A 15,518-nucleotide genomic window follows, 5' to 3' on the forward strand; every position below is an offset into this window, starting at 1 on the left:
AGTTACCCCTTTCATAGGAAGTAAAGTCATTGAGTAGTTAAAGATCTAGTTTACTCACTTTTTCTGTTAGGATGGTCAGTGTAGCCATGGACCTCCTCCTCCCCAAGAAGACTGAGGAGTCCCATCACTGTTAAAACTGGTTTACGGACAAACTGCACACTGTGGGGCTCAGTCTTGTTCATCTGGAATATCACAATATCATTCAATGGATACATTATGTAGTTTCAGTAAATTACAAACTAGAGCTTGACTTATAATTAGTTATTCTAAATGCAATACAGGGCATACTAGGGTCTACATTGTTTGTTTGTGACAAAGGTATTTAAATGAAAAAAAAAAAGGAAAACAGTGCCCACAGTTATTAGTACTAACTGTACTCAAATAAACCTAAAAACTTTAGTGCAACAGCAACTTTCTCCTGTTACTCATTAAGTGAGCAGGAAAAAGTTGAGGCAAAGAGAAGGGCCAGAGAAATGCATCAACAAAAGGACTGACTGGCTACCTGTAGACTCACCACACTCCATAGAGTGCCTTTCAATGTATAACCCACAAATCATATTTGTGACAACAGTAAATATAATGCTAGATTCTTGGCCTTACCTGGAACCTCGCCAGCAGTGTTCTCTGTTGGAAGTAGTGGGGATGAAAGTTCATGAAGCCGTTGTCGTTACTCAGTAGTGAGTAGGGCACATCGGCACCAATTAGAAACTTCTGGTGCATCACAATCACCTGGAAAAACAGGATGGAAACATCAAGCCTACATGCCACCACCAGGCCAGCAATGATTTTAAGCCACCTAAGGCTATGTTGATTTTATTAATACATGCAATTTTCATTCGTTTCCAAAACAAAAAGTTTTTTAACATACTGTAAATCATACAAAGCAACTGCAAAATGATCAAACACATGCCATAAATTGCAAAAAAATATTGGAAAACAATACTTATGCTGTAGAATGCCAGAAAATGTAAGAAAGGAAATGTAAAAAATGAAAATGAAGAGTCTGCTATTTGCCATACCATACTCTGTGTGTTTAGTCATCTGTTCAACCTTCATGACTGCGTAGATTTCATGAAGGCAACTTTTTTTTCCAAACTTTCTTATTTGTGTGCTCGCATCAGTTTTAGGGGTCATCCATATAATTACATCAACTTGGTCTAAGAGTCAATATTGCTAGTGTAATGACAATCAGTTGGAAGAAAAAAGGTAATAAATAGACTACATGTAACTCAGTAATAGTTTCACCTTCGCCACCATGGCAGCATATCTGACATCAGCTCTCCAGTCTTCTGCCTTACTCCAACCAACCAGAGGGTCTGCCTCACTACAGCAAAGCAAAGTCAAGCACAACCATTTAATCAACATGTTGGTTACTAGATTTTTAGGACATCACAGTGCATGGCTATTATTTTCAAGACAGTTTTAGCTGCAATGAATGTTATACTATCATCCCCATGTTCATCAGATGGGCGGGAGATGATATTTAATGTACCAGGGTTATCATCACGTGATCTTAACATAAAAACATACTTGTTATAAATGGGAACATCCTTCAGTTTTGGGTAGTCAGTCTGTATCTTGTGAATCGTGCTCATCTCGACTGCTAGAATTGTCATGGAGTAACCTGGAGTCCCCTACAGAAAAACAACAGGACAAAATGCAAGATACATATTATACATCTGTAATGCCTACCTGTATTATACATTTGTAATGCCTACATAATTATACATTTGTAATGCCTACATGCCTACATATAGCTATATACCCTATAATACAGTTACCAGAGCTCTTTAAGGAATCTTTAATAATGGTAAATCTAGCAGAAAAAAGTACTGGAATTCTGGGCCTGCAGTGCACATATATTTCCTAATTTTAATAGTTTTTTAAAAAGTTTAAGTTTATCTTGAAACAGCATAGTAGTAAGATCTTTTGTATACTCTACTTTCATGAAGTTAAGAATCTTTTTTCTCTACTTCTACTCTATACACATTTCTTTATATTACCAGAAGACTGTTACTGTAACAGTACCTTTTTGTGGAAAGATATGAAGTCCAGCCTGACCCCCCTCTCTCCAGTGAAGTAGTTTGTTCCATTTGAGCAGTGCTCTAACAGTGCCCAACAGATCTTGGAGAAACTAGGCTGTCTACAGGATCCTCCTGGGCCACCAAACTTCAGGTAGGGGCTAGCCTTTTTCAGGCCCTCTGAACAGGCATCGTAGTAATTCAGAAAACCTACAATGTGATGAAGAATGTAAGAAAAAGTTAGTTACTTCCAGTGATGGCCCAATTCAGTACCCAGGACAGGGATAGTAAGATCCATTCAGTATCAAAGACAGGGATAGTAAGGTCCATTCAGTACCAAGGACAGGGACAGTAAGGTCCATTCAGTACCAAGGACAGGGACAGTAAGGTCCATTCAGTACCAAGGACAGGGATAGTAAGGCCAATTCAGTACCAAGGACAGGGATAGTAAGGCCCATTCAGTACCAAGGACAGGCATAGTAAGGTCCATTCAGTACCAAGGACAGGGATAGTAAGGTCCATTCAGTACCAAGGACAGGGATAGTAAGGTCCATTCAGTACCAAAGACAGGGATAGTAAGGTCTATTCAGTACCAAGGACAGGGACAGTAAGGTCCATTCAGTACCAAAGACAGGGATAGTAAGGTCTATTCAGTACCAAGGACAGGGATAGTAAGGTCCATTCAGTACCAAAGACAGGGATAGTAAGGTCTATTCAGTACCAAGGACAGGGACAGTAAGGTCCATTCAGTACCAAGGACAGGGATAGTAAGGTCCACTCAGCACCAAGGACAGGGATAGTAAGGTCCATTCAGTACCAAGACAGGGATAGTAAGGTCTATTCAGTACCAAAGACAGGGATAGTAAGGTCCATTCAGTACCAAGGACAGGGATAGTAAGGTCCACTCAGCACCAAGGACAGGGATAGTAAGGTCTATTCAGTACCAAGGACAGGGATAGTAAGGTCCATTCAGTACCAAGGACAGGGATAGTAAGGTCCATTCAGTACCAAGGACAGGGATAGTAAGGCCAATTCAGTACCAAGGACAGGGATAGTAAGGTCTATTCAGTACCAAAGACAGGGATAGTAAGGTCCATTCAGTACCAAGGACAGGGATAGTAAGGTCCATTCAGTACTAAGGACAGGGATAATAAAGTACTGTTTCCATGTAATATAACCACAAGTAGTGCACATACATAAACAAATTTATGTTACCTTGTACAGTAAAGTTCAAGTTGTCAAAATCATGGTGGTCAGGCTCATTCCAAGTCTCAAAGTTCCACTTTTCCACATAACCATCACCATACTCCTCTGTGGGCAGAAACAAGTATTGAAAACCAACATAATGTGCCATTTCTGTGTACCAACAAGGTAAAGTGGTGTGGCCTAACCTGTAAAATATAATATAGTTATGTACAGAAAATACTATGCAGTGTATTCCATGTCACCCGAGATACCAGCCTGACCATGGCTGGAAATATTCTAATTATGTCATTAAAAAAAAACTTTCAATGTGAAATGTGTCTGAAATTAAAAAAGTTAGATGTCACAAAAAATGGTAACAATATCAATTCTAATGCCTGAGTCCAGGATTCTAATTTTCGCAAAGTGGCGCACTCGAATTACGTTCAATTTATTCCATGGAACTTTTGGAAACCTGTGTGATAACCAATAGACTCCCATGTGATACACCTGTATTGAATGTTACCATGGCCCAGTTATGACATAAAAGCAGGACGTCGGCAGAACGTACTGCACCTGCGCGAAACCCGTAATGTATTGTACATAGCATTTCGGCAGAACGTCTCATATAAGGTTGTACTCGCTCATATAAGGTTAGCATTTTGACAGTAGTTTCCAAATGTTATGTCGGAAAGAATATCCTCTGCAACAAGCAAAATTCTGATGACCAAAAACCCAACAAAAAACGCGAAAATACGGGGTTCTGCGCAGGCGCAGTACGTTCTGCTGACATGCTCATAAAAGCATACATGTACAAATATGACTTACCGATGTACCTATCTGCCATCTGATACACCAGGTCTCTCCACATATACACCTGAGTCTTGTTTTCAAAGTCAGTGAAAATATTGGAAGGATTTCCCATCAGCTCAAAGCCTGGGAACATGCCATTCTGCCACAGGTTGTCCACCAGGTTATCCAGTAGGGTGAAGTTATAGACTGGATGTCCTGATTCCAGTCTAATATGAATATATAATTACATTTTATTGTTGTACATCTTTTAAATATGGCTCTTGCATAAAAAACACTGTACAATCTACAATTCAGTCATTTGTGGTGCGTTTGTTTTTAATACAGAAACCATTCTCTCTCTCTCTTTCTCTCTCAGTCTGGTCAATTACAATATGCTACAATTATTTCATTCTACCCTTCTGCTCTATATTGTGGATTCCATTACACTACGTACTGCACCAAGTCATGACTACTAAGATGTGTGTCTCCTGACGTACCTTGCAGTCACCAGATCCAGAAGCCAGTGGATACGGACCTGTTTGATACCACCCTGTGGTACCGAGCCAATCAGGGCCAAGTTCTGTACCTCATCTTCACTCAGATCGTACAGGTCTGCCCTCTGGTGAGGAAGAGGGGGACTGCAGAGACAGGTTAACAGGTACTTGACCCCTCAAGGGACTTCAAAGTCGCATAACACAGTATTTAACGTTATGGGTGAACCCCCCTTAATTATAGAAATCCCCATAGGGCAAAAAGTGTGTACTGCTACATCAAGAAAATGCTCACACTGAAAATGTGGTCATGATAGATACGGTTCTTCAATGAGAAAATAATCTTCAAGTTTAATGTTGTTCTTGTCTTGTCTAGATAATCATCTGCATTCTAGTCAGTTTCACTGTTCATAAATCTGTCATGATATCTGCTGCAGTGAGCATTTGACCAGCCCCTTAATTAGCCTAGCTATGTATTCATTTTTAAGGCACAATTTGGCGGTATAAACCGTGAGAAGGAATTCCTATATGAGGTCATATGGGGTCACGAGAAATCACATGACACAAACTTATGACAAGTTGTTATTTGCCGCATACGTAGCATTATATTCATGCTTCTTAATACACACGTATTCCTATATACAGGACTCTATACGCTATCCAAATTAGCCCTACAGTGTATAGTAACTACAGGTATATCTATAAACGATCTGAAGCAAATTGATTATGACGATCTGAATTTTCTACTCACCAAAATCCCGTGCTCTCCCAGAAATGGGTCAAGTTTCGGACGATTTTGGAGGCGTCCACGTGCACTTGGTACGTTGTCAATCCCTCGGCGCCATCAGGAGAACAGTTGATGGATAATAATAGAAAAACCAACCAAAGAAACGCACACCCCGACATGTTGTTGTTGGTCAGAACTAGTCGCTCCACTTCCGCAACGTTTTCCCGCCAGTCAGCTGTTTAGGGTTAAAGGTCACGGCGTCTCGTGCCCAGGATTACTACATGCATGTAGATGTCGAACAGTAAGTAATTTTTGGCGACGCCTCCGGAGCGGAGGCATTTGTGTACGTACTACGATCGCTTTGAAAGAATTTTAAAAATTGCACGAATGCATTCCCTAAGGAATTGCTTTTGAGGTAGCCTTTGGCTAGCCTGGGTACCATCGAGCGTTACAAGACCCTAAATTAGGGTTTCAAAACCTAAATTAGGATTTTTGGATCCTGAGCCCTGGTATTACAACCAAATGATCTGAAATTCGGTATAAGGGTACCTTGAACGTGTGTCTACAGAATAGTAGTCACATATTTGGCATACACCACTTCCAAATGACTCATTTGGGGGACTTTAATGAATATTTTCAGCAAAAAAAGGGCCAAAAGTGCTGTACCCGTTCCATGTTCTATCTAAAGAATGGCCGGTTCCATCCATGGAACACGTGTTCCATTGCGGGTTACCTGAGGTCACATTGCACCTAAGTGGTGCATAATGACCCACAAATTCAATTTTATGTGCCTAAGACCTTCAAAATGTATCAAATCTCATCATTGTTAGTTTTTGCATACCTGTAATAAGATAGGTAAAGCTTTCGAGATTCAAAGTACTTGTTGCATCTTTGTTCTCATATAGCTACTATTTAATTCATTTATTTGACAACCTTTGCCAGTTTTGCACTGGGGTAAGTTTGGAATAGTCCACTTTTGTGTGGGAGGGAGATGGACTGAAATATGCTGTATTTGCTCCCAAGCAAATGTCGGCCTTTCTAGTTTAGGGTTTGTTACCCTAATTTAGGGTTTTGTAACCCTGATTACTTGAGTGAAAAACTTGAGTGTTTTGTAACCTTCATTTAGGGTTTTGTAACCCTAATTTAGGGTTTTGTAACCCTAATTTAGGGTTTTGTAACCCTAATTTAGGGTTTTGTAACCCTAATTTAGGGCTTTGTAACCCTAATTTAGGGTTTTGTAACCCTAATTTAGAGTTTTGTAACCCTAATTTAGGGTTTTGTAACCCTGATTACTTGAGTGAAAAACTTGAGTGTTTTGTAACCTTCATTTAGGGTTTTGTAACCCCAAATTAGGGTTTTGTTAGTTTATGAGGTTTGTAATGTCCTCTGTGTTGGTGGCGGCATTAATATAAGTTGAAAAAACTTGAGTGTGCCGTCACCACGTCTTGTGATCACATGCATCCTCTGGACGCATCCTCTGGACGCTAAACGCTGTGATTTGGGCATACCATGTGTCCTTGTCATTTTTTATCACTGTCCTTTAAACTATGACACTCCATCTGGGGGCAATAACGCATTAAAAAATCATTTCGATTCAGTTTTCAGATACTGAGCAATTCTAGAATGTCCACATGATTTCACATTTTCGACAAAACGCTTTTAAATTTTTTTTGTTGCCACATGATATTACATTATTTTCAGTTTAATATATCATACGCCTGCCAGCTAGTGTAGCTAAAAGTCACTATTCACAGAAACATTCTACTGACTTCAAAGACTTCCTTCGTTTCTTTGAAAAGATCCCAAAACACGTCTGAACATACCACAGATTTCTTTAACGTCCTAGTTACAACAGGTGGTCAGAGAAGTTAATTAATCAGACCAACACGAAGTAAAAAAAACATCTGCAAAGATCCTATAATTTCCTCCAAGCTTTATTAGTCTGGAGCTAAGCTAAGAATTATTCAACTTTTTTTCAGCGTGGCAACAGGGGGGGGGGGCTTGAAAGTACTGATGTTGTGTTGAAATTACGAAATACTGTCGTTTCTTTTACCGTATCATAGTAGATTTGTGCATTAAAAATTACAACACAAATATTCGTGTGTAAGGAAAACGCACTCATCCTGGCTATTTGTTCTCTATTTAGTTTCTAGTCTCATAACAGAATATGTTAGCATTTGATCTGTTTGTGTATTTTATGTTTAAAAGATCGCAATATTGTTGTTATATATAACGTTATGTAATTTGTAATTTTACGAATTGAGTTCTACATTTGGGGTTTATTGTTTTTACAATACCTATAGAGGTAATTTTACTCACCAGATCATTATAATAACGCCAATTTCGTAATTCTAAGCGTAAAAAGAAACACACTCTCAGCTACTGTAATCACCCATCACACATCCACTCGTCACACATCCACATATGAAATCCACAACACCACAGAACAGTCAGAAACTGAGGGGTACACTCACTTAGACAATTTATTAAAACTCTTCAACCTTAACAAGGTTTGGTTCTTATTGTATAACGTCTATGGTGGTGCCAATATTAGTCATACATGAGGTATCATTTCAGGTCGACACTACAAAGATTATCTCAATAAGACCACACAGTGTAAAATATCTAGTATTACGATCGCCAATACAAATGTTACAAATATTGAGATGGCACAACCATTCAAGTATTATTCAATATCTCACACATCGTATTATCCAGTTAATATTAACAGATTGTTTCTAGGCATATGATTTGTATCCATCAACTTAAAATCATATTCACCGTTAATTCTACTAGTATACATTAATATGACAGTATTTCACAATAGCAACATCACAGTCAACAGTTGTGAACTCTGTTGTTGAAATGTTGTCTCTTTGCTTATATGTACCATTTCTTTGTGAATGTCCATCTCAAATCATCTGAAAGTACCACAGCGACTATACGTGGAACACTTTGCCATGTGATATGTCATACTCAAATCATCAGTATAATATATTCTGTTAGGCACACATGGCAAGATAGAGGTTATATGGCCTTGTAGGGAATACATGGATCATAACACGAACAGTAACGTTAAATGTTTATGTTTACCTTCGCACAATGAAGGCATAGTAGTATTGTTTGCTCTGTTTTTTCTTCTTCTCCATACAAATAAGGTCAATGACCTGGACCAGATAGCTGTAACCATGGCTTTAACAGACACCCTGTGGTGTTGGGTTACATTATGTAGCAATTAATCCGACAGGATAGGAGGGGATGGTCACCAAATATAAGAAAGCGTTTGAGAATAAACAGTGCAGTAGTTTGTTAGCCTGCTGGATTATATTTATGACGATTATTATTCATCAGATCCATACGGAATGCTTGTAGAGAGCCCTTTGAAGCTGATCAGGGCCTTGAAATTTGAACAGATGTATATGGAACACAGTACAACAGATTGCCCGACAAACCCATCATATCAATTGAGGAATCACAACTTCACAGGCATAGCACACAATGGCACATTTAGTGTTCGTTGTCCACTGGTTATAGGTAGTGTATTGTAGATCAGCCGGTCGCGCGCTCGAATCCCAGTTGTTGTCGCATATCTCAATCCGACTTGCACTCAAAGCTGTGCACACTTTGGGGGGATACTGCATTATAGAGATCTGTCAAACACAATATATGAATTTTTCAAAGTGATAGACATGATGACTATTCATTACACAGCAACATTTGTTTTCAATATGAAGATAAGATTAATATTCAGTATGCTAGTAGTCTCTTGTATCATGTCCAAAATATGTGAAAAGCTTCTTTACTGACTTGTGTTACAAGAAGCAGAATCAATGTAAGAGATAATTTTTACAGTTATACCAGGCTTTCAATATGGCCTGGATCAATCTTGTATCTGACATTGTATTACTTTCGTCTTCATGATATTTGTAGATAACAGCACGTTTCTGACTACAGCCATGTGTTACACGTACAGTTTTCCATTGGTACTTTCAGATAACCAACCTCATTTATAGCGATGACCAACTTTTGCTTAACAAGGCTACGATGTTTAAGGTTTTTATCGTCCTTAACAATACAGATCACATATCTCTTTTTGTTGACAAATTGGAAATGCTCTATACATCATATTTCTCATTATGAACATTACATAATTGTGATGTGAATTTTCAGAACGGTCCCTTTTATTTAGCAATCAACTATCAATCTAACATAAGATAGGCACTGCCATTACACACTAGGTGGAAAGGAAAATACATTATGTTAATTCTAGCTACAAACACCAGTTACCATTTTGCACATTATGTTAATTCTACAAACATCAGTTATCATTTTTGCACAATCCAATATTTCTTACTATTGTATTGACACCACCAGTATTGCAAGGTTGATATGCTATTAATTATTCCACATTTGATTGTCTAATTTATTTACAGTTACAATATATCGTCATAACCAGGAAGGAGTATTGTGGCTGTATGTTTTGTTTATAATTAAGATTGAATCTTCTAGTTTTATGGTATAATGGTATTTTTTTTCTTTGATAACCAAAATACTGGAATAATTCATACAGTTGTTGTAAATACTGCTCATACATGAAATAGTGAGAAGCCCCGGTTTCCTCCTTCCTGATTTCCATCTTAGAAAATTGCTACGTTTATCATAATATTAAAAAAAAGTGTTGCTAGAATTGGAAATTGGAGCAGCACTCTACAAGTACTGGTATCCAGTCTATCGTGGTTGGGTCAGGCTGTCTTCGGGGCTATAACGTTATTAGGTTTAAGTAGAGATAGTAGGTTCGATACGTATATCGTACACGTAGAAGTTGTTAGCAAATAGTCTTATATCACCACATTTTTCTTGTTAATGTCTGTATGAAATTAGCCCTCGGGCATGAATTTGCAATAAACATCTCAATCTCAATCTCTAATAGTTTCCCCCGCCCATATCAACAGACCGCCCGGTAGATTTGTTACGCCTGTGATAGAGTTTGGCACGCCGGGAGTTGATTAGCGTGGTGGGGATAATCAAACTCCCGCCGTGCAGAGCCTACCGGGGAACCTAGCTCAGGCGGGCGGGGAAGATCTTCAGCAGCCCCGAAGAAAACCCGCCCCAACCGCGATAGAACGGACACCTATTAACTACAGCCTGGATGCTATTCTGGGAACAGCCATTCCAAAGGCACACTAGTCGCAACTAAGGAGAATATAACATCCTGGCCATATTTGCGTCCCTCAGACGGCTGTACAATTTTTTTCGACTTCAAAAATTCTTAATGTAGGGACGAACATTTCCAAGCAGTTACAGGATGGTAACATACGTGCACATTTCTAGTATGAAGTATGTATGTTCACTTGCATGTATGCAAGTTTGTCTAACTTTGACGTTTATAACACAAACAAGAATGAAACATTTTCTAGCTTTCATTCATTCATCACGATTTTTGCATGTTGAATAATGTTGAATTTTTTGTTATTTTTCGTGTCATTATTATGAGAGCCTAGAAGACATCAACTTTTGTTTTTATGACTTTGGCCCCTACCATATGCAATCTCTAATGTTACGCCTGTGGTCGATGGTCATTAAATATATATTAATCATATTTATTATGTTTTAAAACATTTACCACATGAACACATGATTTAACAAATTTCGTCGTCAATTATGCAAATTATTCTCCCGATTTGTATTATTTGCAACTATAATAAACTATGTGAATCACCCTTCTTGAGTTACTCTCCTTCAAAGTTTTAAAGTAAACTGAAATAAATACTAACATACCAAATATCATCACGATCAATCCACAACTTCTAACGTTATGATGTTGCTCTGTCTGCGTCGCGAAATATCATTATAGAATGTTGGTGTTTTTTCTATGAGAAATAACATTATGCTATACGTTTTGTTACATTTGGACGAGGAAAAAAGGTTAGCATTTCTGTTGACGACTTTCAGTCAAAGCTGATTGACAGAATTGTGACACATTTTTGGGGGGTGGGGGTGGTAATTATAGTAAAATTTCAAATTTGGGCGAGTGATCATGTCCAATTGTCCAATAATCAATAAAGATGTCGGAACGAATTTCGTGTCCATTCCTCTCTTCTGTACTCACTGAATCTGACAGTTACGCTGGTTCATAGCTGTTTGTCTCGGGGTTTTCTGGGGTGTTGTTTACTGCCTCTCTACGGTCATTCTGGCAGTAGGTACCTGCCTGAGACCCGCCAGCACCGGCCGTAGGGGAGGGACAGACGTACCTGTTCGGCTCACCCGTGGCGGCCTGGCCTGGATGGTTTTCATCATACATGGCGGACTGAGTACCGGTCTCACTACCAGGCGAGGCGGCGGGCTGGTAGGTATTGGCCATGGGGGACGCCGCGGAGTTGCAGACTGCCTCGCTAGGGTCATGCTGGTCATATGTGTTGGACAAGGTGCGCTTTAGGTTAGTGGCCAGGGCGGGGGAGTTGTAGCAAGGTGCCTTGCGGGCACGCTGGGCGGCGCTGGCATTCTGCTGGTAGGCAGAGGACTTGGTGGCACCCGGGTTGGGGAGGATGGAGGGGTGCTTGTAGCAACTTTGGTCGGACTTGTCGCGACCATTTTGGTCATAGGCAGCCAGGACGGCCCCTGCCCTTTTTGGTTTCTGACGGGGACGCTCGGTGCTGTACGGGCGGGACGGCACTGGGTGTGTGCGCGCGCGGGGGCGGCCTGACGCGCGGTACGCTGGGCACAGCTTCGCCAGCCCGTAAGGGGCGATTTCTGACTGCGAGGATTCGGCCCTGCGCAAGTCAGGGTGGTCATTGAAACCACCCTCAGCGTAAGGGCTGATGACAGACTCTGAATCAGTAAAGCTGTCGTGATCCTCCAAACGCCCCTCAGCGTACGGACTGATCACTGACTCCTCCGAGTTGCCACCTGGAAGGGGCCACATGGAGCAGGCAGCGATCTGGTGGCCATCGCGGGATGGACCTGCAATGTTATCAGGGACATTGCGCTTGAGCTTCTGCTTGATACAACTGGTCAATGCACATACCCAAACCCCTACCGCAGCAGCCGACAACCCGCCCAGAGCTGCCCACACGATGTACCATGTGAGATCTGCATCATCGCTCGTGCTAGTAACCATCGGTGTAGTGCTGATGCCACTGGACAGTGGTGTAGTGCTCATGCTGACTGAGAAAGGTGTCGTGTTGAGGAGTGTCAGCTCGGTTACTTGTAGTGTTGTCATGTCAGAGTGTGTGCGCGCGCTCACCGCGAAGACTGCAGTGTCGGAGCCAGTTTCCGAAGAAGCCGTACAAGTGGTGTTCCCAAAGGACAAGGGCTCGGCGGTCTCAAGCCAAAGGGTGAAGCTGGACCTCCCCATGTAGTTAGAACACAGGCTGTGATTTCCTGTTTGCCCTAACAGGTTTTCTGGTCCCTTACATTTCACCCAGCCCTCAGCCTTTAGGTCGGTCACCACTCTCACGGTTAGGTTGCCTGTCGGGAGACTGTCGTGTGTGGTCGTGTGTGTGTCGTATGTTATGTTGAGTGTGTGATGTACACCGTCAGGGAAGGCAAAAGTCACTGTTGGCAATTGTTCCCAATACACGTCGCCAGCGGCTTCGTACCTGTACGCGGCGCTGCACTCAACATGCGTAACCTCAACCAGCGGTACAGGGCAGGGCAACCCGTTGGGATTGACCGGAGCCGGGGGAATTGGCAGCGGCGAGGCGGGGCAGCTTGGTGGGGGAGGGCGGACCATGATTGCCCGGATAAACTGCTGCTTGATCTTAAGGGTGTTTCCCTTGTGTTCGTACAGCCAATCGTTCGCACACGTGCAGCGCGGCAGGTTGCCGAGCCAGATTGAGATTCCCCGCGCCTGGGGCAGGGCCCTCCCTTCCGTAGCCATAGCGGCAATATCATTTCCACGCATGTTGAGACTGTGTGGAAATGACGATTTGAACCAACCACCAGACAGGAAGGTCAGCCTGTTTCCCGCCAGATTTACAGAACCAATCAACGTATTTGAGTGGAACGCGCCCTCAGCAATGTGGGAGATTCTGTTACCCTCCAGGTTCACGACTCGCAGCCGTTCAAGCCCGTAGAACATCTCCACGCCGATAGATCGCAGTTTGTTCTCAACCACGCGGACATATTCTACGGACTTGATCGCCTGCAAGGTCCCCGGTGCTACAGTAGCGATAAGATTCGCACTTACGTCAACCCACCGCGGCTGCACTCCCAGGAACGCGCCAGGCGACATCGTCAGGATTTGGTTGTCCACAAGGATGAGGTAGGACAACCTGGGCAACCCATGAAAGCAGCCATCCTGCAGCAAATCATACTTAGTACTGAGCTTTGTATGAGAACATCAAAGTATTGATTATCAAAGTAATTAAAACGAATTACCAACGTATTTTCCTCATCTACATCTACCTCCCTGTATTGGGTATAGGGACTGGAATATAACGAAAAAAGAAAACGTCAAAATTCTATGCCTGGGAGAAACAGTCCACTGGGACTAGAACCAACAACCTATAAGATTTATAAGTCTATGAGTCAAATTTGAATACATCTTTGACTAGGTTAGCAGGCTCTTAAACATGAAAACTAAGGAAGCCCCCTTTTATAAGAAAAACTTTAAGAAAAAAACTTTAAGAAATTGAACCTAAAATATTGATATGAAGAATTGTGAGAAACGCATGCTAATTCTAAATTCTCACCTCCAGACGTGTGATGTTATTCTCCAAGAGCAGCAGATTCTCGAGACGCCCCATCCCAGCAAACGTGCCGTTCTTCAGAGTCTGGACATTGCTCCGCCAGATGACCAGCTCAGACACCTGTGGCAACTTAGCAAACGCCCCTAACTCTATTGCCGTTAGGTTACAACCCACAAACCACAACCTGCAATCTGTACTACATGGGACCTTTGAGAGGATGTCTGCGTTTTCAATGCCAAGCTTGCCGACATTGTTGCCAACAATCATGATATTGGTTATCGTGTATGGTGAAGGGTTCTGAGTGGGACCCCCCTGGGTAGGCCTTGTTTCGTTTGAGCAGACCTGACAGGATTGAAACGGCTGAAACAAAGGCACAGTGTCGAAGGGACCCCTGTAGCTGGTAACTTCAAGCGGGTATTTGGTCCACTTGTGCCGGTACGCCCCAATGTCATACCGGTACTCGTGACCATCGCTACGGCTGTCACCTACACCACACCTCGCCACGGACACCTCACGGCAGCTCTGCCAGCTACCTGCATCCACACATGGCACTAGCAGCTGCATAAGCAGCAACAAAGAGGTTTTAGCCATAAGCTTTATCGCCATGATAGAGCGTTAACACACCATACTATTGATAGCAATGAGCTACAACGGAAGATTATTTTACCATAATTCCCTTACCAGAGGATTTTACAAAATGTTACCGTCAGTTTCTCCACAACTGTAGGGTGACCTGGACAGCACAGAAATCAGCCGTGTTGCCGCCGAAGTGGCGCAACGGTGGTCTGATTCCACCCGATCACACAGTTTATTACAGGTTTTGATTGAATAACTCTCCGCTATATCTAGGACGACATGAAAGAACTGAAGCATTCTTAGCCAGAAGATATTCACAAGCCACATACTTTGCGACATTTCTTCTGGCAAACAGAAACTTATAATAAAGACAGGTCTTTGATAAAAATATACATTGCTTTATAGCAGCTATCTTGCTAATAGAATATATTTATTTTTTTTCAAACTCATCCTGTATCAATCTGGAGATATTTTGGTACGAACACATAACGTTGATTCATCAAATCAGTCTGTACTGTTAGTTTCCGATTCAATTCTGTGCTTAATTCAGCTGGAATATGATACTGACATAGCGAGGCTAGCCAACTTCTCGTCTAGAGTTCCTCGCAGCTCAAGGGCCCGCATGTTAGTGCCACTGAGAGTGAAAACATCACCATTCGCCTCCTCCTCGGTGTCACGCATCATCAGTGGAACAAACTAGACGTCGAAACCAGAGAGCTGGGGTCAACACGGAGAGTCCGACTGATGTGGCTGCTTTCAAAAGAAAGACTATGCGTAATAGACTTAAACGTCAAATTTATACTTCTGTTAAAGTAACTTTAAGTCGCCATTTAGAGAAACAAAAACGATCTACTGACTTCAAAGACTTCCTTCGTTTCTTTGAAAACAAAAGATGAAAGCTCCCAATGTACGTACGAACATACCACAGATTTCTTTGACGACCTACTTATAACTGGTGGTCAGGATGTATTCATGCCCACGCGAAGCAAAACAAAAAACAACAAAATCTGCAAAGATTCTATAATTTCCTATAAGCTTT

At 41.6% G+C, this 15,518-nt stretch overlaps 2 protein-coding genes across 2 annotated transcripts in view; both read right to left on the bottom strand.

Moving 5' to 3' along the window:
• Positions 1-5,430, bottom strand: part of LOC109466677 (alpha-L-iduronidase-like) — a 9,453-nt gene extending 4,023 nt beyond the window's left edge. The window contains exons 1-9 of the mRNA XM_019764417.1: positions 5,238-5,430; positions 4,493-4,633; positions 4,032-4,222; positions 3,237-3,332; positions 2,029-2,231; positions 1,531-1,634; positions 1,246-1,324; positions 601-729; positions 59-182 (exon numbers count right to left, since the gene is read on the bottom strand). Coding sequence (XP_019619976.1) covers positions 59-182; positions 601-729; positions 1,246-1,324; positions 1,531-1,634; positions 2,029-2,231; positions 3,237-3,332; positions 4,032-4,222; positions 4,493-4,633; positions 5,238-5,392 — 1,222 coding nt within the window. The 5' untranslated portion in view covers positions 5,393-5,430. The remainder of the gene's footprint in view (positions 1-58; positions 183-600; positions 730-1,245; positions 1,325-1,530; positions 1,635-2,028; positions 2,232-3,236; positions 3,333-4,031; positions 4,223-4,492; positions 4,634-5,237) is intronic.
• Positions 5,431-11,334: 5,904 nt separating this feature from the next.
• LOC109466665 lies at positions 11,335-14,509 on the bottom strand. Its single transcript, XM_019764400.1, has 2 exons — positions 13,907-14,509; positions 11,335-13,512 (listed from the first exon to the last, which is right to left on the bottom strand). Exons 1-2 carry the CDS (start codon positions 14,507-14,509, stop codon positions 11,335-11,337), a joined length of 2,781 nt encoding a protein of 926 aa, XP_019619959.1.
• Between the last annotated feature and the right edge of the window lie 1,009 nt (positions 14,510-15,518).

The sequence above is a fragment of the Branchiostoma belcheri genome, unplaced genomic scaffold (assembly GCF_001625305.1).
Source record: "Branchiostoma belcheri isolate BF01 breed outbred unplaced genomic scaffold, Haploidv18h27 scaffold17, whole genome shotgun sequence".
In the NCBI taxonomy this organism is placed as follows: Eukaryota; Metazoa; Chordata; class Leptocardii; order Amphioxiformes; family Branchiostomatidae; genus Branchiostoma; species Branchiostoma belcheri.